Source organism: Rhinoderma darwinii, chromosome 5, assembly GCF_050947455.1.
Source record: "Rhinoderma darwinii isolate aRhiDar2 chromosome 5, aRhiDar2.hap1, whole genome shotgun sequence".
Taxonomy (NCBI): Eukaryota; Metazoa; Chordata; class Amphibia; order Anura; family Rhinodermatidae; genus Rhinoderma; species Rhinoderma darwinii.
In genome coordinates this window covers 15,924,159-15,947,635 of record NC_134691.1, presented here as the reverse complement: position 1 = coordinate 15,947,635, position 23,477 = coordinate 15,924,159, and the positions used below count along the sequence as shown (strand labels likewise).

General features: G+C 39.0%; 1 protein-coding gene across 3 annotated transcripts in view; it reads right to left on the bottom strand.

Annotated features, from left to right (window-relative positions):
• The window catches only part of ADCY8 (adenylate cyclase 8), a 279,438-nt gene that overhangs the window by 83,714 nt on the left and 172,247 nt on the right, over positions 1–23,477 (bottom strand). For all 3 annotated transcript variants that reach the window (XM_075825719.1, XM_075825721.1, XM_075825720.1), the window contains one exon: positions 19,754–20,024. In XM_075825719.1, the coding sequence (XP_075681834.1) occupies positions 19,754–20,024 (271 nt within the window). The remainder of the gene's footprint in view (positions 1–19,753; positions 20,025–23,477) is intronic.

The window sequence follows — 23,477 nt, the reverse complement described above, 5'->3', positions numbered from 1 at the left end:
AAACAGATAAATTCTAAATGGTGTCTATAGTTAAGACTACAACTGACATCTAAGACCCGTTCACATGTGTAAGATTTGAAATGGATTATGTGACATTCTGCATCCAAACACCACGATTATCCGCATCCAACGCATGTGAATAGGGTTTCCGAAAGCCCTTCGCCATGTTGCAGGAAATTTCTAAGCAAATTTCTGCGTGGAAAAAAAAATCTGCGAGGATAAGTAGTATGCTACTTATTCCCACAGATTCCGCACAGAAAAGATGGAAGATCTTTACATGCAGATTAGCCCCATTGATTGGGGATAATCTGCATGCGGATCTGCGGCACATCAAAATTCAGCAATCAAAAATAAGTCATTGATCTCTGCCACGGATCCCGCAGTAAATAAATGTCGAATTTGCAGTATATGTTGCCGCTTACCAGTGTACAGAACTAGGCAGGTTTCCTGACCATGTATACGTCGTATGGTAGCATAAAACAGAGATGTGTTAAGGAAACAATCCAAGTGGCATAAGACAGAGATGTGGTCAGGAAACAATCCTAGTTCAGTATACAGATAAGCTGCAATCGTTTATAGAGAAAGGCAGAGACGTGGTCAAGGAACAATACAAGTTTAGTTCACAGATAAGCAGCAATAGTTTATAGAGTAAAGCAGCAATAACCTAGACTAGAGGCAGGAAGCTCAATAGTCTGGCAAGGAGGAAGTGCAGGGGCCAGGCTAATATAGGAGCCAAAAGGGTGAGACCATTTACACCGTGTTCCAAATTATTATGCAAATGTTATTTTTCGCTGATTTTCCTAAATAGTCGATGCAAATGACAGTCAGTACAATCTTCAAGCTATCAACCGTTGGAGTATAATGCAAATTTTATTGAACAAATCTCCTAATAATAACAGATTTCTTTTTAGAAGTAAAAAACTCAAAATGCACTGTTTCAAATTATTATGCACAAGAGAGATCAAAACATTTTAAAGGTTGTAAAGAGAACTAAAATGGTAATTTGTTGAATTGGCAGCATCAGGAATCAAAAGCTCTTTCAATCAAAAAAAACGTAACAGGCCAAGTTACATGTTAACATAGGACCCCTTCTCTGATATCCCCTTCACAATTCTTGCATCCATTGAATTTGTGAGTATTTGGACAGTTTCTGCTTGAATATCTTTGCAGGATGTCAGAATAGCCTCCCAGAGCTTCTGTTTTGATGTGAACTGCCTCCCACCCTCATAGATATTTTGCTTGAGGATGCTCCAAAGGTTCTCAATAGGATTGAGGTCAGGGGAACATGGGGGCCACACCATGAGTTTCTCTCCTTTTATGCCCATAGCAGCCAATGACACAGAGGTATTCTTTGCAGCATGAGATGGTGCATTGTCATGCATGAAGATAATTTTGCTACAGAAGGCACGGTTCTTCTTTTTGTACCACGGAACAAAGTGGTCAGTCATAAACTCTACGTACTTTGCAGAGGTCATTTTCACACTGTCAGGGACCCTAAAGGGACCTACCAGATGTCTCTCCATGATTCCAGCCCAAAACATGACTCCACCACTTCCTTGCTGACGTTGCAGCCTTGTTGGGACATGGTGGCCATTCACCAACCATCCACTACTCCATCCATCTGGACCATCCAGGGTTGCATGGCACTCATCAGTAAACAACACAGTTTGAAAATTAGTCTTCATGTATTTCTGAGCCCACTGCAACCGTTTCTGCTTGTGAGAATGGTTTAGGGGTGGCCAAATAATAGCTTTATGCACACTTGCAAACCTCTGGAAGATCCTACACCTTGACGTTCGCCAGACTCCAGAGGCACCAGCGGCTCCAAATACCTGTTTCCTGCTTTGCAATGGCATTTTAGCAGCTGCTCTCCTAATCCTATTCATTTGTCTGGCAGAAACCTTCCTCATTATGCCTTTATCTGAACGAACCCGTCTGTGCTCTGAATCAGCCACAAATCTTTTCACAGTACGTTGATCACGCTTAAGTTTTCTTGAAGTATCCAATGTTTTCATACCTTGTCCAAGGTATTGCACTATTTCACGCTTTTCGGCAGCAGAGAGATCCTTTTTCTTTCCCATATTGCTTGAAACCTGTGGCCTGCTTAATAATGGGGACCGTCCTTCTTAAGTAGTTTTCCTTTGATTGGGCACACCTGGCAAACTAATTATCACAGGTGTCTGAGATTGATTACAATGATCCAAAGAGCCCTAAGACACAATACCATCCATGAGTTTTATTGAAAAACTAATAATTAAATGTTTATGACACTTAAATCCAATGTGCATAATAATTTGGAACACGGTGTAGATAATCAAGTCAAGGGATCCAGAGAGGCAAAAGTCAAGAGAAACTAGGAAACAGATTCAGCAATTGAACCGTCCAGCGTCACAGAAGAGTCACAGCCTTGGTTAGAATCTGGACTCAACTTGTATAATACAATTACAGATTTTTTCAATACGTGGAATTTACCTAAAAAAATTGAGCAGCGACATGTTAGTGGTCCAGTTGTCGGAGATACCCATTAGAGACAGCAGTTCCAGTTTTTTCCATTTCTGTCTCCTTGTTCGTGTTATATGCAGTCTCAGTTGGTACCTACAATCACATGGCGATCATGGGGATGTTGATCATGTGACCTAGTGGCTGGCTCTAACTAGACCCAGCTTGGCTCAGATAGCGATAAATTTCACATTACAATGGCTGTAACTGAGGCTTAAAGGGTTGTATCAAATTATAAAAACATGACTGCTTTCTTCCAAAAAGACTGCCCCATCTGTCCACAGGTTGTGTGTGGTATTGCAGCTCAACCCCATTATTTTAAATGTAGCTACGCTGCCATACCAGGCACAACCCATGGACAGGTGTGGCGCTGTTTCTGGAAGGAAGCAGCCAAGTTTTGTAATCCTGTACAACCCCTGTAAATCTAAAAAAAATAATAATATAAAGTGATAATGTCCCTTGAATAGCCCGGACGTAACTACCCTAAAGAACTAGGTCATATATCAAAATCAATGGCAGGCACTAGCGAATGAAAATTTAGATTCTATTTCTATTTCAAGCTTTTTAGTTCATATTCACAAACATCGCCTCAGGATCGGTCCAGATGTAGTGGATTTTTTTCTGTCGCAAAATGCGTTGTAAATCAGCTGCAAATCCATGGCAAAATTTGTGTGTGTTACATATGGATTTTCGGTAGATTTTGATGCAGATTTGCCCCCGATTTTACTCTTTTGCATTGCTAAGGGTGCAATCTGAAGTGAAAATTCATGACAAATGGCCTCATGCACACGAACGTATTTTTTTCCTCCCGTAAATACTGGCGTAAATACGAGTCCTTTGTCACACGTATTCGACCTGTATTTACGGACCCGTTTTCTCTGCACTAATCGGCAGCCCCTTCTCTCTATCAGTGCTGGAAAGAGAGAAGGGGCAGCCCTTTCGGGCAGAGTTTCCGCAGCGATTGAAAGTAAAAGAAGTTCATACGTACCGTTGTCTTGGTGACGCGTCCCTCTTGACATCCAGCCCGACCTCCCTGGATGACGCGGCAGTCCATGTGACCGCTGCAGCCTGTGATTGGCCTGTGATTGGCTGCAGTGGTCACATGGGACGACATGTCATCCCGGGAGGCCGGACTGGAAGAAAAAGCAGGGAGTTCTGAGTAAGTTAACTTTTAATACTATTAACTCCAGCGGTAGTCACTGTCCCGGGTGCTGACAGCGTTACTGCCGATCAGTTAACTCTTTCAGCTCCCTGGACAGTAACTATCCCCTGATGTCGCCTAGCAACGCTCCCGTAATGACAGGCGCACACACGTAGGCACCCGTAATTACGGGAGCCCCATAGACTTCTATGGGCTGCCCGTGCCGTTATTACGGCTTGAAATAGGACATGTTCCATATTTTACAACGGCACAGGCACCTTCCCGTAAGGAAGGTACCCGTGGCCAATAGAAGTCTATGGGCCCGTAATTACGGGCCGTAATTACGGACGTTTTTACGTTCGTGTGCATGAGGGTTTTACAGTGTAAAATCTTTTTTCATTTTGTTGATTATGGAAAGAAATTTTTAGAAACGGAAAAACCTTTTAAAGTAAAAAAATAACCCATTCATTATGGGTTTGGCCTACGATGATGTCATTTTTTGCCCCAACAGCAGCATAAAAACCATCTATAACACCTATTTTTCAAATCGCTCCTTGTGATATTGTGGGTCACTGCAGTTTGGCCTTATCACTACATCCATTGGTTTGTATCCATATGACCTGAAATCCGTTCGTGCCACCTAATGCTCTATTAAACCCTTCCTGCAATTGGACGTAATATTACATCCTAATGGCGGTGTTCTGTACTCAATACGACATACTAGTACTTCAAGTAGATGGCATGGGCACAAACGCCGGCTGTAATATACAGATAACTCTACGGGTATGTGCACACACACTAATTACGTCCGTAATTGACGGACGTATTTCGGCCGCAAGTCCCGGACCGAACACAGTGCAGGGAGCCGGGCTCCAAGCATCATACTTATGTACGATGCTAGAAGTCCCTGCCTCGCTGCAGGACAACTGTCCCGTACTGTAAACATGATTACACTACGGGACAGTTGTCCGGCAGCGAGGCCAGGAATCCTAGCATCGTACATAAGTATGATGCTAGGAGCCCGGCTCCTTGCACTGTGTTCGGTCCGGGACTTGCGGCCGAAATACGTCCGTCAATTACGGACGTAATTAGTGTGTGTGCACATACCCTAATCCTGTCCGACTAAATTAAAAAAAAAAGTTAATAAAATTTTGTTAAAATAAAAAAGGTAATTACATTTTTATTTTTTTTCCCCCATAAAAAGTGGTATTACTATGCAAATGTGTTAAACATGATACATATTTGATATTACCGCAATGGTATAGACTGGTAGGATAAATCTAACACCTTATGCATAGCGCCCAGTGAACGACACAAAAAAAAAATGCAAAAAAACGATGCGGAATTGCTTACTTTTCATCTACCCGCATTGCAAAAAAGTTTATCAATTAGTTATATGTATTTTACAAGATAATACAACTTATCCTGCAAAAAATAAAGCCCTCATAAAACTGCATCGACGGACAAATATAGGAATGCAGCGACGCAAAAACAAAAAAAATTCTGTGTTACTTAACGCCAAATTAGTTGACCCCAAAGTGGTTGAAGGGGAGGATGACATGAGCCGTGGTTTGGCTGTAGGGGTTATTAGTCCAGCAATAAGTAATAAGCTTTAGTCTAACCAGGTAATAAACAATGATAAAAAACACAAAGCCAAAAATTTTAATTTTGAAAAAAATAAAAATGTATTATTATTTTTGGGTCATATTTTGAGAAACTTTAGTTTAAAGTCGGCAGCTCCAGGGCATGTTCGCTGCAGTGATTGTGCATTCATGGACACCGCACCTTATCTGTTGTTACAAGGATAACATCCTCATATATATAATGACTGTGCGGAGCCGGCGGATACTAGTCCTCGCTCTACTAATTATAGGAAGGATTCAAACCTGCATCATCCATCCCAAAGCCTAAATGTTTCAATTTCCAGGTTTTATGGGAAACTCTTTTACTGTGAGGCGACGAGTAATCTGTTTTTTCCAGCTGTTAACTGAAACATGCCTGGATATTTCTGATAAAAATAATCTATATGTTTACTCGGAAGCAAAAAATCCAAACCTACCGGATTTAGTTATCTCAAAAAATGTGAACAAAATTCTGCTACCAGTAATCTTGTTTTTCACATGGATTTTTTGCTTTTTGCTTTAGGAACCAAATGTTTTAAAAGCAAAGTGCCTCTATGAAAGGTTCCCTTCAGAGTGGGGGATCTGTATGATGTTCTCAAAACTGTACCAATAGGCACGGCTATACTGATTAGATGACTATGTGAAGTACCAATCAGAGAGTCAGAAGAAGTTAGCTCCTCCCCCTCACTTCCCAGGCATAAGCCCCTCCTACCTGACTCATTAGATCAGTTGTTTCCAACCTTTAGCATCCCTTAATTAGTGCATCTGTAAGATTCAATTCCTATATCGGGACTTGTTTAGTTGAGGGGTTCCCTTTACGGAGTGCTTAGAAAGGTATTAGGGCTTTCTTTCCTATGAGACTATATTACAGTAAAATGATTGGGGGTCCCAAGACCACCAGCTAACAGGGCGGGGGGAGATTCAGGCAGCTATGCATTTCCTCTGCAGCGACCACTGCTGGGGAAATGTAGTATTACATGGTGGCTCTTGGAGGGGTTTCCCAAGCTATAATGACCATATGATTTAATAGGGCATTTGGACAGGGGTAGTTCTGATGTAAGAGCCCTTTTAAAAGTGTTGTGTACTCTGACCAATCCCTTTCTGTTGGAAAGGCAACCCAAAAATAAGCAATACGTGTCCTTCTGCTGGGACCCCCAGCGATCAGCTGTAATCTATGGGGGAATCAGAAAGTAAACGTTCAATTTCTCTGCAGCGCCACCACAGGTAAAATGAAGCATTACACAGTGGCCATTGAAATCACCGGTCTGTGCTGGAGAGATGCTCTTTAGTAGCCAATCTCTGCTCTCGCTAATAGATGAGGGACCTGAATAAGGGACCCTCCCTCAGAATTCCCTAATATGGTGTTTGACAAAGGGTTTTTTAAATTGGACAACCCACTTAGGGCTCATTCACACGATCATGAATCTCATCTGTGTGCTGTGCGTCAAAACGCACAGCACACAGCCCTATTGATTTCAATGGGGCTATTCACACATGCAGGAGTTTTCACACAGCGAGAGTCCGTTGCGTGAAACTCAATGTGTGTCCTGTATTGGTGCTTTTTCACGCACCTAGCCACCCATTGAAGTCAATGGCTGCATAAAAGCCACGGACAGCACACGGATCCGTGTTTTACACACCAATTACATAAAAAAAAAAGAAGTGCTTGCTAGTGCGTGAAAAACGCATGCCACTTGCAAAGCACACTGATGCATAACGCAACGCACACGGAAAGATTTTCTTTCCAGAGATTACCGACTCAATGTCATACAATTTGCTATCAAAATTCTGCCCCCAACCTAATCCAGAGTATGATCTCGAAAATCTACAAATTCTTATTACCAACCACTGATCCACCTTCCTATATCCCAAAATGGGAGAACGATTTAAATACTCAATTTTTCAGCAGACCAAAGCAAAATGACCTTAAAACATTCACATTCGTCCTCAATATCAAGAATTCAGGAACTGAACTACAAGATCATAGCGAGATGGTAAAATCGACTCATCTTACTCTCCCACTTGCTGGAGATGTGGAACAGGGATTGGTACAAATGCCCCTTAATATGCCCATTTTGGCAAGACGTCCAAGCAATCTTGAGTAAATTTCTGGGCAAAGACATTACCCTTACTCCAGAATTAACCCTACTCGATCTAGATATGTCTCACCAATATATAAACCGTAATTCTATTTTACCACACCTTCTAAGCGCAGCAAAAACTTTAATAGCCGGACACTGGAAAGAAGATGAATCCCCTACAGTCATTGAGTGGTTAAGAGAAATAAATATGATACAATTTTACGAGAAAACTAAATGGCTATTAAACCAAGATCTAGACCAATTCCAATATATATGGGACAACTGGATACAATTTTATAAATGGACAGATTTATCTTCTTCCTTATCTAATATCGCAGTTTGAAGACCCATTTACATTTTAATTAGCTATTAAATCTGAGGCAAGTTGCCTACCCACAAGATCCTCCGCATACAGGTTCAAGAGTCTTAATACCACCTCCTATAAGATCAACAAAGTATCAATATTTCGAGATGCATTATTATACTTGAATGTATTGTTCGAGACGCATTATTATATTAATGGATATATGGCACTGTGAAGATGATTTGTTACCCCCTCCCTTTTTATTTCTGTACCCCCCCCCCATCTTTTTGTTTGAAAATCCTTAAATAAAGAATTTACAAAGACAATAAAAAAAATAAAGAATCTCGAAGAGAACAAGGACACTGAGTGGAAATCATTGGAACCAAATAGAAAGTTGTCTGATTACTATACTTTTTTATGTTATAGTTGCTTTATTTTGGGCTGGGCACTAATTGGCATTGAGCTGTATGTCTTCCTTGAGGACATAGACTTTAACATGTAGATTGAATTTAGCTCTCTTTGTCCTTCTGATATTCTGGAATATTTGATAATCCAGAAGCTGTTTGAACTCCATTAATGCTGAAATAAAGTTGCTTTCCTGTTTGTGAACAATGTTGTAATATATTAACCTACTGTTACATTCATGAGTTAAAAAAACTTGTCCAAGGAATCTGGCAGGCAGAAGTACACGTTTACCTGGGTAACTCTTACAGTCATACTGCTAGAAAATAACCCACTAAAACTTTTAAGTACTTAAAAGGAACACCAAACTCAGCTTCCACAACTGCCCCTTTAAATATATATAGTCCATATATCCTAAGAAATTCTCATATACCGAAACATATGGAGACAACCACCATACAACTTGGGTATCTTCCTATGGGCTATATTCCACCATATAGTTAATATACTGCTAAGTAGCCAAGACAAATTAAAAAAAAGTATGTAATATATTCCTGCCCACCGGCGACCCCCCCCCCCCCAAAAAAAAAAATCATTAGGGCCTTACCTTCTTAACTTAAAGACATTGTCCCCTTTTTATATTTCCTTTTCATTAGAAGTGTCCCAGAAAATAAGCTGATCACCAGTGATTAGCTGTAAATTGCGGGGAAACCTGGCAGAAAGAATTCAATGCTACAACAGCACAACTACAGGACAAGTGAAGTATTACATGATGGTCATTAAAATTAATAGACTGTGTAATGCATGGACATGCTGGTTCCACCAGAAAGAGAAAGAAAGATTCTCTTTGTACTTGCTTTCTGCTCTGGCTAATACATGAGAATCCTGTATGAGGGACTCCCCTCTATTAACTCAGAATTCCCTGATAGGGTATTTAAAAATCGGTTTCATAAACCCCAAAACCCCTTTAATGAGAATGCCCAGATGGTATCATCATGTTGTTTTTAGGTACAAAATTCTGTGCTGATTAATTACTTTAACTTTATAATGGCCGGGGCTCTATTATTCAGACACAGAGCTCAAAATCTTCTGCATAGATATTGATTGAAAATATAGATTAACTGCAGCCACCACTAGGGGGAGCTTACAATCTTACTGCATACAGTGTTATTATTGAATTCAATGTATAAACAGTATGCAGTAAGCTCTTAAGCTCCCCCTAGTGGTGGCTGCAGGTAGCAATAATTTTAGTCTATGCAGGGGATTTAAGGCTTTATATCAGGAAAACCGAGCTCTGACCCCTACAAAGATACCTTGAAAAATGAATCAGTGCTAGATTTTGAATCTTTTTACAGTAGTTAAAAAATAGAAAAATAAAAAAGGTATACATGGGGGGACATTTACTTTAAGCTGTGAACTAGTTTTTACAGTATCTTGGAGACGCATCTTAGTGGCTTCCATGGTGCAAGGGAAAATTCCCGAGCATATACACACTATAATTTAAACTACTGCCCTTAGGACAATCAAGAATTAGTTATGAACCACAAAGGGGGTAATCTTAAAGTGGAAATTTAGGATCTACTAGATAAGTACCAGAAAATCTTATTTTTCTCATTTAGCATTTAATATATATATATATATATATATATATATATATATATATATATATATATATGGGCTGGGCTTGATAGGAAATTAGTCAATGAGACAATGCAAAGCTGCAGTGTAAAGCATGTGGGAGAGACAGAGATAGGGAGAGAGCAGAAACTGTTCTAATAATAAAAGAAAAAAGGCAAAAAGTAGATTTCTAGCTCCCATAGACTCTAATAGAAACTGTAGGGTGGCCAGCGTTACTGACTATAACTCATTACAACAGAGCTAAAAAGCAGTGGGAAGTGTCTTACATACCTGTTATGGGGCCCCCTAGTGCTCTTTTAATTTCCTACCGGAACGTCCATCTAATTTGTCCAATAGTAGTGGTCACAAATGCTCAGTAGCTCAGTCCCGCCACCCGGATCCTCTTGATCCAATAAGAATGAGTTCACTAGAAGAGGCTTCTTCTCACCGGCACTGGTCACATTAGGTGGATGTTCAATTAGGGAATCAAAAGAACAGCAGGGGGCGCCATAACAAGAATGTAACAGCAATACCTACTTTTAATATATATATATATTTTTAAATGATTATTATTATTATTTTTTTGAAAGATCTAACAGAGAAATGTGATATTTAATTATGGGACAAGACCCTTTAATAAATCGTCTGATCAGATTATTGAGTCTCTAACGTTGAGGTCAGCACAAAATTATTTGCTACACATATTATTGTCCTATGAAAGACGCTTCACTATTTACAATAGACATTGCTTGAATACATTGATATAAGACATGACAGAAAAAAATATTGGCAAAAGTAACATGCAAAAATGCTGCAAGCAAATAAAGAGGCAGGACATTAAACGGGAGGCAAGACAAGCAAAACATCACACCTGGGGGCAGGCAGCACTGCAATACAACAGGCAGCAGATCATGCAACAGATCAACAACTCAGCAAAGGATACGGATGACTGACAGATGTCATACAGAACTGTTCTAAATAAGACGACCAGTAAAGGAGAGATGGGGAATTATCTATCTCTATCTATCTATCTATCTATCTATCTATCTATCTATCTATCTATCTATCTATCTATCTATCTATCTATCTATCTATCTATCTATCTATCTATCTATCTATCTATCTATCTATCTATCTATCTATCTATATTATGGTCATAACATATAATGTAATTAGAACTTGAAGTAGTGTAATTATTTCTTCCATAATTGTGCCTACAAAGTAATCTTTTAATAACTATAAATGCGTGTTTAAGTTTGATGCCACTATTCTAGAAAAGCCGTCTAATTAATTTGCATTTAAAGTTATATTTACACTGGAGAACATTCAGTGTAAATGATACAATAATGTATTTATGCTTTTGTAACCTAGCCGATAAAATAAAATTATAGACACCTTGTGACCCTTATACACAGAATTGAGCCTCTTGTTTATTTAATTTCCAAAAACAAATCTAAAATCCAGATAATGGTGAAGGTGTAGACTGAGCGGTCTTAATAGAGACCATTCTTGCAGTCAATAAAATATAATTTTTATTAAAGAAGACCTCCAGTGGAAACACAACTTTCAATGTCTGCACCCCCTACCTGACTGTATACCACCCTCTAAGCTTCTTTTATATATGCTGTACTTACTTTTTGAACTCCTGACTTGTCTGTGCTTTAAAAAAGCCCCTATCTTGATTAATATATTTCCCCAGTTTTCTCTTCCTCTCTGCTTTGCTATCAATCCCATGATGCTTCAGCACAGCATCACGTGACCAGCTAAAGACCATACCATTTCTGCATGCTGGGGGACACTGTGATTAACATTCTCTCTATATTCTCCTAAATAAGCTGAGAAACCATAAGTATGCAGACAGGGAGGCTGCACTATATTCTTCTACACCTGTGTGACAGAAACCTGTCTAAGTATCAGTGGTAGCTGATGATAGAAGTTTCTGCCCCCCCCCTGTGTAATACTAGTGTGGTACAGGAAATGCTGAAGCCTGTGATGGGTGACACATAGATCTCCATAGACTCCAGTAGAGGTAGTCACCGAGCCGGATTCACACTGCTGCTAAGCAACTGTCCCAGTCTGATATATAGTAATAAATTACAGGTGAGGGACTGACACATGGAATACCAGAATGGCACACATGGGAATGTTTAGCTTTGGCTGGTGTGTCCCTTTAAATATATCTACAATTTTGTCCCACTAAACAATAAAAAGATCCTTAGTAGAGGATGGTGACTGTCTTTTTGTGGTTCTGATGCAAGATGTTCGTGGCCAGTAGTTATCACTTTTGCACCGTCCTTGTCCTCTAACCTTTCTTATTATTCCCTTCTTGAAAAATAAGAGTGATCGCCTCGAAATGGACGGCCCTATGCTGGAACCTCACCTCTAACTGAGGTCAGATGCCATTTGGGGAAACCACAATGTAGTTTCAGAGTAAAGTTTCCCGCTTGTCTTGCCACTATGAGGTTAAACTCCGACGGAAGGAGGGAGTGACGTGAAGCGGCTCCCAATACATAAGAAACCGGTACCTTGATCTGCTGAAGTGTTACCTGTTCTCCAATACAGAATCTCCTTAAAATTATTCTACATGGCAGAAGGAAACGTGTAGGGAGGATCAGGGCATTTTAGAACTCAATAGGGTAAGGTTGCAGCAAAGGGCTGACCCTTTCGGGGAAGATCGCTCTATTTTTCAAGAAGAGAATGATAAAGCAAGTCGGAGGAAAAGGTCGGCCTAAATAGGGCTGTAGCTATAGGGGTTGCCAAGGTAGCAGTCACACCCGGGCCCTGGCGTCTGAGGGAGCCCATAAGAAGACACCAGTATTATAAGTGGCAAATGGTTGGTGGGGAGCTATGTTATAAATTTGGCACCGGGTCACAAGTTTTAACTTATTCCTCTGGACGTAAAACTATTAACTACTGGCAACGAGCATCGCTTATCAGAACCTCAGTAAGACCATTACCATCCTACTAAGGAGTTCTATATTGTTGGTTTGTTGGGCACAATTGTTGAACCATTTTATTTTCCAGTCAAAACGGCCATTCAATACAAGTTATTAATTTTTCAATGTCAAGAAAAACAAATATAACATCAGAATTTACAGCATTTTGTGTGTCCACCATTTGCCATTATTACCACTGCAATTATTTTCTGGAACTTTCAATTTTTTTTTCAAAATTTGCAGATATTTTTGCTGCTTCTTCTAAATTTGGGGCATTTTCTGCTTCTTACAATTCAAGTAATCACATTCAGTGATGATGAGGCCTTGGCTCCGGTTTGGCTGGTCCATTGTTCTTAAGACACCAGCAGCTTCTTGGTTTGATAACTACGTCTTCATGGGTCATTTTCTTTTGGGTCGTTGTTCTAGATTCTATTACAGGATGTATTAATTGTAAAACTTCTTCACGCTTATATTGCCTTCAATAATAATCAAATCACCCACTCGAGAAGTGTTACCCCAGACTACTACTGATCCTCCACCATGCTGGACTGATGGTTGTAGACATGGTTTGTAGAGTTCTTTAATTGCTTTGATGGCTTCTGTTACTTCTAAGGATCTCAGATTTAGACTGATCAGTCCATAACACCATCGTCCATATATCAGATGTCCAGTTTCAGGGAAATTTTCTTCTTTTCGTCTATACCCCTCCTTAGAAATAGCGTCTTGGTAACGCAACATTCTTTCAAGCCTGAAGCATTGAGTTGTCTTCTCACCATAGACGGATGGATAGAATCATCTGTGGATTATTTCAGATCTTAACCAAGAGTACAGTTCCTATCCAGCCATGAACATTTACATGGGAAGGTGAAATATGTTGGGTCAGTGGGTGTTTGACCACTGGGACCCCAACCGATCTCTAGGATGGGAAACCTTCAGTCCCCTATCCCTTCCCACCAGACGGTTTGTGGTGAGGAGCATACGGCTCCATACAACTCTAGGGGAGATACAAAAACAGCAGAGAACTGTTGCTCAACTATTTTCATACCTCCCATAGGGTAGATTGGAGCAGCAGCACGCATGCTCGACTACCATTCCATACAACTTCTTCCTACTATTGACATGCTGGTCGGGAGAGACGGGAGACTAAAGTCCCCCATTCTAGCGATCTGTGGGGGTTTCTGTGGTCATAACCCAACTGATCTAACATTCACACGTAAATGTCAATGGATGGAATACCTCTATAATTCCAGTTTATAGCTTTGGCGGTCTACCAGGTATTGGATGGTTGTCCGGGGTCCCACTTACTCAACATTTTCTATGACTTTTTTGAACTTCAGTTTTCATTATTATACCTAGTGTTGGAGGCTACTATTTTCTGCTAAATATATGTTTCCCGCTGTTTTCTGACACTTAAAAAAAATTATTTATACCGGATGAAGTAAATAACTTGTACTTGATGGCTGTTTTGACTGAAAAATTGAATAACAAATAGATTGATTCCTGACTTTTGCACTGTACTGTATATTAATATTGTCCAGTTAGAAGATAGCTCAAGGATAAGGAGGAGTAGATGCAGCAGGAGATGAACACAGGATGAGACAATACAAAGGTAGACGATACAATGAGAAGATACGCTATAAAGAGAATGCAGGATGATGAGATATACAGTAAATAAATAATGAAGAAGAGGAGGTTGAAGAAGATGATATATGTATTGTGAATAGATATTCTTTGGCACCAACAGAAAATAGACCAGTAGACCCAATCAATGTTTGGCTGGTATCTTTTTCTGTTGGTTCTCTGGAATTTATAGAGGATGAAGAATAATTGGTAATGAAAATACAACGGGAGGATAAGAGAAATTAGCAGACAATATAATAGAAGGAAAATATATAATGTGAGGAGAAGATGCAGAAGGGTATTTAGATAGGATGAGAGGACCCTGTAGAAGGAGACGATAGAGTGAAAGGAAAATATCAACACATAAAACAGAATAAACACATACAGTAGCAATAGTAGTACAAGATAGGAGGTAAAATAAGAAATAATAAGAGAAGATACAGTAGGATGAAGAGATACTACAGAGTAAGAAGTTAACAAACAGCAGAAGATGATATTGTACCAGGATTATTGTACATACAGAAACGGAATAAGATGGGCTGAGAAGAAACATCGGAGAAGAAATAATAGGAAAAGAAGGTAAGTAGGAGAAAATACGGTAGAAGAAATTTATATAGTGCAAGGAGAAGATACAGAAGTGAAGTAAGATACAGTAGGATAAAAAAATACATCAATGGGAAAAAGTACAATTAGAGAAGATAGTCCAGTAGGATGTGATGGGAAAAATGAGGAGAAGATGCAGTAAAGGAGATATAGGGATAATAAAGAGCGAAAAATGTAAGCAGTAATATGAAACAAAATAGAAGGTGAAGATACAGTGGTATAGAAAGATATAAAAAGAGGAGAAGATACAGGAGAATGAAAAGATACTGAACAGTAAGAGGTGAACATACAATAGAAGGGAAATATACATTGTAAAGCCTCATGCACACGACCGCAAGGGTTTTTACTGTCCACAAATATGGATCCACAAATACGGATGCATATCCGTAGGCGTCCGCAATAGACTTCTATGGGCAAGTCCGTGCCGTAATTGCGGACAAGAATAGGACATATTCTATATTTTGCGGATCATTTCTACAGCCCAGACACACATCCGTAAATATACGGGAAGGTGTCCGTAACCTGTAGAATTGATTGGGTCCGCAATTTCATCAGTAATTACCTGATACGTAATTATGGATGAAAACTACGGTCGTGTGCATGAGGCCTAAGGAGAAGATATATTAGAGGGATAATAGGGGGAGAAAATGCAGTAAAAGTAGAAGATATTGTATAAGGCGAAAAACAGTAGAAGGAGAAGATATCATAAAAGTGAAGAGAAGATATTAGTGAAGAGAAGCTTGAGTAGAAAAAAGAGGATATTGTATCAGGAGAATATACCGTTAAAGAAGAAGATATTGAAAAAGAAGAGGAAGCTATTGTAGAAGGAGAAGACATTGAATGAGGAGAAGATACAATAGAAGAAGCAGACATTGGATGAGGAGAAGATATTGTATGAGAAAAAGAAGAAGAAGCTACTGTAGAAGGAGAAGATATTGAATGAGGAGAAGATACAACAGAAGAAGGAGACATTGGATGAGGAGAAGAAGAAGAAGTTATTGTAGAAGGAGAAGATATTGAATGAAGAGAAGCAGACATTGGAAGAGGAGAAGAAGAAGAAGCTATTGTAGAAGGAGAAGATATTGAATGAGGAGAAGATACAATAGAAGAAGCAGACATTGAATGAGGAGAAGATACAATAGAAGAAGCAGACATTGGATGAGAAGAAGAAGAAGAAGAAGAAGAAGAAGAAGAAGAAGAAGAAGAAGAAGAAGAAGAAGAAGAAGAAGAAGAAGAAGAAGAAGAAGAAGAAGAAGAAGAAGAAGAAGAAGAAGAAGAAGAAGAAGAAGAAGAAGAAGAAGAAGAAGAAGAAGAAGAAGAAGAAGAAGAAGAAGAAGAAGAAGAAGAAGAAGAAGAAGAAGAAGAAGAAGAAGAAGAAGAAGAAGAAGAAGAAGAAGAAGAAGAAGAAGAAGAAGAAGAAGAAGAAGAAGAAGAAGAAGAAGAAGAAGAAGAAGAAGAAGAAGAAGAAGAAGAAGAAGAAGAAGAAGAAGAAGAAGAAGAAGAAGAAGAAGAAGAAGAAGAAGATACAACAAAAGAAGCAGACATTGGATGAGGATAAGAAGAAGAAGAAGAAGCTATTGTAGAAGGAGAAGATATTGAATGAGGAGAAGATACAACAGAAGAAGCAGACATTGGATGAGGAGAAGAAGAAGATATTGTAAAAGGAAGAGATATTGAATGAGAAGATACAGTAGACAAAACATACTGAATGAGGAGAAGATACAACAGAAGAAGGAGACATTGGATGAGGAGAAGAAGAAGAAGTTATTGTAGAAGGAGAAGATATTGAATGAGGAGAAGCAGACATTGGAAGAGGAGAAGAAGAAGAAGCTATTGTAGAAGGAGAAGATATTGAATGAGGAGAAGATACAATAGAAGAAGCAGACATTGAATGAGGAGAAGATACAATAGAAGAAGCAGACATTGAATGAGGAGAAGATACAATAGAAGAAGCAGACATTGAATGAGGAGAAGATACAATAGAAGAAGCAGACATTGAATGAGGAGAAGATACAATAGAAGAAGCAGACATTGAATGAGGAGAAGATACAATAGAAGAAGCAGACGAAGAAGAAGAAGAAGAAGAAGAAGAAGAAGAAGAAGAAGAAGAAGAAGAAGAAGAAGAAGAAGAAGAAGAAGAAGAAGAAGAAGAAGAAGAAGAAGAAGAAGAAGAAGAAGAAGAAGAAGAAGAAGAAGAAGAAGAAGAAGAAGAAGAAGAAGAAGAAGAAGAAGAAGAAGAAGAAGAAGAAGAAGAAGAAGAAGAAGAAGAAGAAGAAGAAGAAGAAGAAGAAGAAGAAGAAGAAGAAGAAGAAGAAGAAGAAGAAGAAGAAGAAGAAGAAGAAGAAGAAGAAGAAGAAGAAGAAGAAGAAGAAGAAGAAGAAGAAGAAGAAGATACAACAAAAGAAGCAGACATTGGATGAGGATAAGAAGAAGAAGAAGCTATTGTAGAAGGAGAAGATATTGAATGAGGAGAAGATACAACAGAAGAAGCAGACATTGGATGAGGAGAAGAAGAAGATATTGTAAAAGGAAGAGATATTGAATGAGAAGATACAGTAGACAAAACATACTGTATGAGGAGAAAATACAATAAAGGAAACAGATTTTGCAAAAGAAGATACAGTAGAATTTATTGTATGAGGAGAAGAACCAGTAGAAGTATATCATATGAAGAGATACACTAGAAGAAGCAGATATTGTATAAGGAGAAGATACAGTAGGAGAAGCAGATATTGTATAAGGAGAATATACAGTAGGAGAAGCAGATACTGTATGAGGAAAATATACTATAGAAGAAGATACTATATGAGAAGAAGACAAGTCAAATAAGATACTGTATGATGAGAAAATACAGTCGCATAAGTTGTTTGAGGAGAAGATAAAGTAGAACAAGATATTGTGTGAGAAGATACACTGTGTATGGAGAACATGCAGTAGAAGAAGCAGAAAATACAATAGAAGGACAACATTCTGAGGAGCAGTGGGAAGAATTAGAAGAGATCAAATGACATCATTTCTACATAGATTGTGACTTCATCATGATAACATATGACTATGCTTCTACTTATATTTAGAGTAAGAGGGGTAACATAAGTAGAAGGCAATATTGTGCCAGGAGCAGATACAGAAGCGGAATAAGACTAAGTCTAAGAAGATACCATAGGAGGATAAGAAAAAATAAGACAAACCAGTACAAAAGAAGAAAATAAAGTAGAAGAAAAATATATAGCACAAAGAAGATACAGCAGGGGAGGGGGTAAGATACAGTAGGATGGAAAGATACATTAACGGGAGGAAATAAAGTAACGGGAAAGTCATATGATAGGATAAGAGGATACAGTAAGTGGAAGATAATGTAAGAGGAAAAGATACAATAAAAACAAAGATATTGTATGAGGAGAAGATACAGTACACAAAATATTGTATGAGAAGATACAGTAGAAGAAGATATTGTACGAGGAGAAGATACTAGAGAAGATTATATTAAGGTGAAGATACAGTAAAAGAAACAGATATATTGAATGAAGATACAGTAGAAGAAGCAGATATCGAATAAGGAGTAGATACAGTAGAAGGAGAATATATTGCATAAGAAGATACAGCAGACACAAGATATTACATGAGCAGAAGATACAGTATAAGAGTTATTGTATAAGAAGAAGATACAGTAGAAGAAGCAGATATTGAATGAGATACAGTAGGAGAATGTATTGCACAAGAAGATACAGCAGACACAAAGTATATGTCAGAAGATACAGTAGAAGAAGAGTTATTGTATAAGGAGAAGATACGGTAGAAGAAGCAGAGACTGTATGAGGAGAAGATACTAGGGAAAAGATGATTTAGAGTTGAAGATACAGTAGAAAAAAAAATATATTGAATGAAGATACAGTAGAAGGTTGTACACTAGATAGGTTGTGACTCCATCTTGATAACCTATGACTATGCTTCTACTTATACTGTTTATAATAGATTATTGTGACACATGCCTATTTTTATGTACAGTATAAGTAGTTTAGTATACAGTGTGTATATATTATGCTTTGTGTTGCTATATTTTAAGATTCAGAGATATTAAAGTTGAATAATTGTACACAATAACTTCGTCCACCTCCTTTACCAGGAATATCGAATAAAAACCATACCAATACATTTATCTAATCAACCTAACAATCTACATTATAAACTTCTGTAACCAAGGCCAATAACATAACAACAAGGTCAATAGCTGAACAAAAAAAAAATCTATCTGTAGGTAGAAGATATAATATGGTTTGCTCCATAAACGGACAGCGTGCTGAAGCTTAGGTAAATGCTAGATCTACTCTACTTAAGGGTCCTCATAGCAAACAATACCAGAGAGGATGTATGTTCCACAGGTTCTACCCCTAAAACAACTCCACTGGGATGGCGTTCTCCGCTTGCATGGTTATATTTGTTTTTTTTGTATGCAATGTTCATGAATATGCTAATGGGTGCATAATGAGGTTTATTTTCCTAGAGCGTTAATCTAGAATATGTTTTTGTTAGTTCATGCATCATTGCATGCACTTTGCATATCCAGCGTATGTAATACACACCTGCCTTAGTGAGGAGAGGGTGGACAGCACCATGAAGACCATTCATATACAACATGGGTTGGTTGATCTTACATTCCGTCAGTTCGGTCTATCGTCCCATAGCATTTTTATTTTATCACTATTCAAATTGTAAGGAGATTTCATTTTGATAAGAGCTCTAGGTTTGGCATTTCCTTCAACTGATACATTCGGTAGGTTAATTCTGCCCTCAAGAGGGTTTGCATAATCATTTGAAGTTTCATGTTAGAGAAAAGGTTAAAGATGGATGCATTCCCTCTGAGGCTTCCATTACTGAGGTCCGCTCAAGCATGCTTTATACTTGTTGACATTAGATAAAGTTTAACTTACATTCTGCTTGCCCACAATGTTATCGAATGGAAGTTCTGGGCTCCAAGACCCCTCCGTAAAAGTTGCGCCGCTGTTTCTCCTATCTGTCGGACTCACAGATTCTTTTACTATGTCTTCGGGTAGCGTTAGAAGGTTCTCCTCAGGTTGTTTTATCAGGTAGGTCTCGATATTATGTTTTCTTAAAAATTCATTTCTTTCCTTGCCGTGTCCTTCTTCTACATTATAATCCCCATTAAGGCAATCAAGAGAAGCTTTTGATATATGAATTCTCCTTAAAAGAGCAAATAAAGGCAATATTTGAAATTAATAAGTATATATATATATATATATATATATATATATATATATATATATATATATATATAAAAGACTGCTAGAAATATACATAATATTGTAAGAAAATGTATACTTACTTAAATAAGCACTCCAGGTTTTTGTTTTTCCCTATCATTAGATACCTATCCCTCTATTATATATACTCAGCGAGTATTACCTTATTTAGTTAATCCTTTCTATCTGAATTCTTCTCTTTAGTTGGATCATGTGACCTGATAAAATCTACAGCAGTTAATGTAATGGAGAGTCAGCCTCTTCACTTTCTGATTTATGGACTGTACCAAATAGGCTCTCCACAGAGGGGATACAGAAACTTATGTTACTAATTACTGATGAGCAGTTACATAACTATCATACAGTTATAAGCCAGGAGGCTGAGCTGCGACCTCCTTCATTATAACTGTATGATAGTTATGTGTCTGTTCATCAGAAGTTGATGACAGGTGTTTCTGTATTCCCTCTGTGTAGAACCTGTTTGGTACAGTCCATAAATTAGGAAGCGAAGAGGCTAACTCTCCATTACATTAACTACTGTAGATTTTATCAGGTCAGAGTGAGGTCACATGACCCAACCAAAGAGAAGAATTTGGAAAGAAAGGATTAACTAAATAAGGTAATACTCGCTGAGTATATATATTGGAGGGATAGGTACCTAATGATATATATAGCAAAATCCAATACACAGGTCAGCACTCCAGGTTTAAGTGAAAAAAGGATCTTTTTATTCACCACATGCAACGTTTCAGCCCTGCTCAATGGGGCCTTTCTCAAGCAATACATTTCAGTGTAAGGTGCACATATAAATACATAATTTGTAACATCCTTGTAATCATGCAATAAAATTTCAATCATGCTTAAAATCTTAATTATAGTGTAAACAAAAAGTGATCAAAAAATCACCATACGGTGTTTAAATTTTTTCAATGGAATACGTGCAGTTGATAATAAGGGCAAATCACCCAAATTGTAAGAAATTTTAAAATACAGTCTAATTGGCTAAGTGCCAATAGAGCCAGTGCAGGTGTTACATAGTTACATAGTTACATAGTTAGTACGGCTGAAAAAAGACACATGTCCATCAAGTTCAACCAAGGGAAGGGAAAAGGGAAGGAAAAATTTCTACACATAGGAGCTAATATTTTTTTGTTCTAGGAAATTGTCTAACCCTTTTTTAAAGCCATCTACTGTCCCTGCTGTGACGGCTCCTGCAGTGACTATTCCATAAATTCACCGTTCTCACTGTAAAGAAGCCTTGTCGCCTCTGCAGCTTGAACCTTTTTTTCTCCAGACGGAGGGAGTGCCCCCTTGTTTTTTGAGGGGGTTTTACAAGGAACAGGATTTCACCATATTTTTTGTATGTGCCATTAATATATTTATATAAGTTAATCATGTCCCCCCTTAGTCGTCTTTTTTCAAGGCTAAATAGGTTTAATTCTTTCAATCTTTCCTCATAACTTAAATTCTCCATGCCCCTAATTAGCTTCGTTGCTCTTCTTTGTATTTTTTCCAACTCCAGGGCATCCTTTCTATGAACTGGAGCCCAGAACTGGACTGCATATTCTAGATGAGGCCTCACTAATGCTTTGTAAAGTGGTAATATTACATCCCTGTCCCGCGAGTCCATGCCTCTTTTAATACACGACAATATCCTGCTGGCCTTTGAAGCAGCTGATTGACACTGCATGCTGTTATTGAGTTTATGATTTACAAGTACACCCAGATCCTTCTCAACAAGTGAATCCGCCATTGTAGCTCCCCCTAGGACATATGATGCATGCAGGTTGTTGGTACCCAGATGCATAACTTTACATTTATCTACATTAAACTTCATCTGCCAAGTGGACGCCCAAACACTTAGTTTGTTTAAATCTGCCTGTAATTCATGAACATCTTCCATAGTCTGAACTATATTGCATAGCTTGGTGTCATCTGCAAAAATAGAAATAGTGCTATTAATCCCATCCTCTATATCATTAATAAATAAGTTGAATAATAGTGGTCCCAGCATTGAACCCTGGGGTACACCACTTATTACCGGAGACCATTCAGAGTAGGAATCATTGACCACAACTCTCTGGATACGGTCCTTGAGCCAATTCTCAATCCAATTACAAACTATATTTTCTAAACCTATAGTCCTTAATTTACCCATTAGACGTCTATGAGGGACAGTGTCAAATGCCTTTGCAAAGTCCAAAAACACTAAATCCACAGCGGCCCCTCTGTCTAGACTTCTGCTCACCTCTTCATAAAAACAGATTAGGTTAGTTTGACAACTTCTGTCCTTAGTAAAACCGTGCTGGCTGTCACTTATAATGCTATTTATTGTCACATAATCCTGTATATAGTCCCTCAATAGCCCCTCAAACATTTTCCCCACGATGGATGTTAAGCTTACTGGTCTATAATTACCCGGGGAAGACCTAGAGCCCTTTTTGAAAATAGGCACCACATTTGCCCTGCGCCAGTCCCTTGGCACTATACCACTCATGAGAGACTCTCTAAATATTATGAAGAGGGGGACAGAAATAACTGAACTAAGCTCTTTAAGAATTCTAGGGTGTAACCCATCTGGTCCCGGTGCCTTGTGCACATTTATTTTATTTAATTTAGCTTGGACCATCTCTACATTCATCCAATTCAGTATATCAACTGATATATTAACAGCACCGTGTTAGGGATCTGCCAGGTACTACGTCTAGGTATACTCCTGGGATTAATCAATCCACACCTGAGGCCAGACCTGTTCGACTGACACCCTCTCCCACCAACCAGGGTGGCAGGCTCAGGAGTGGGAGAGCCTATCGCGGCCTGGTCAGTCGGAGTTAGCTCCGCCCCCTGTCCTTTATTACCTGCTGTGTTCTCCTCCTCAGTGCTTGTAATTCTTTTGGATTCCTGGCCCCACTGCTGCTTGCTCCAGCCTGCTTCTGCCGTGCTTCTGCCTTGCTGCTGTTCTGCTTAACCTGCTTTGCCTCCGGCTTGCTTCCTCCTCCGTGCTCACTTGGGTATACTCCATCTTATCCTGGTCCTGACTACTCATTCACCGCTCCGTTTCCTCGCGGCGTTCCGTGGGCTACTGCCCCTTCCCTTGCGTGTTCCCTGTTTGTTTTCCCGTGCACTTAGACAGCGTAGGGACCGCCGCCCAGTTGTACCCCGTCGCCTAGGGCGGGTCGTTGCAAGTAGGCAGGGACAGGGCGGTGGGTAGATTAGGGCTCACTTTCCCTTCACCTCCTTCCTGCCGCTACACAATTACAAGCCCCTTACCTAGTCTACCATTTCCCCTACGCTGACGCTATCATGGACCCCCTTGAGACCCTGACCCAGCAGATGCAGGGGCTCTCCCTACAGGTCCAGGCCCTGGCCCAGAGGGTCAACCAGGGTGACGCTG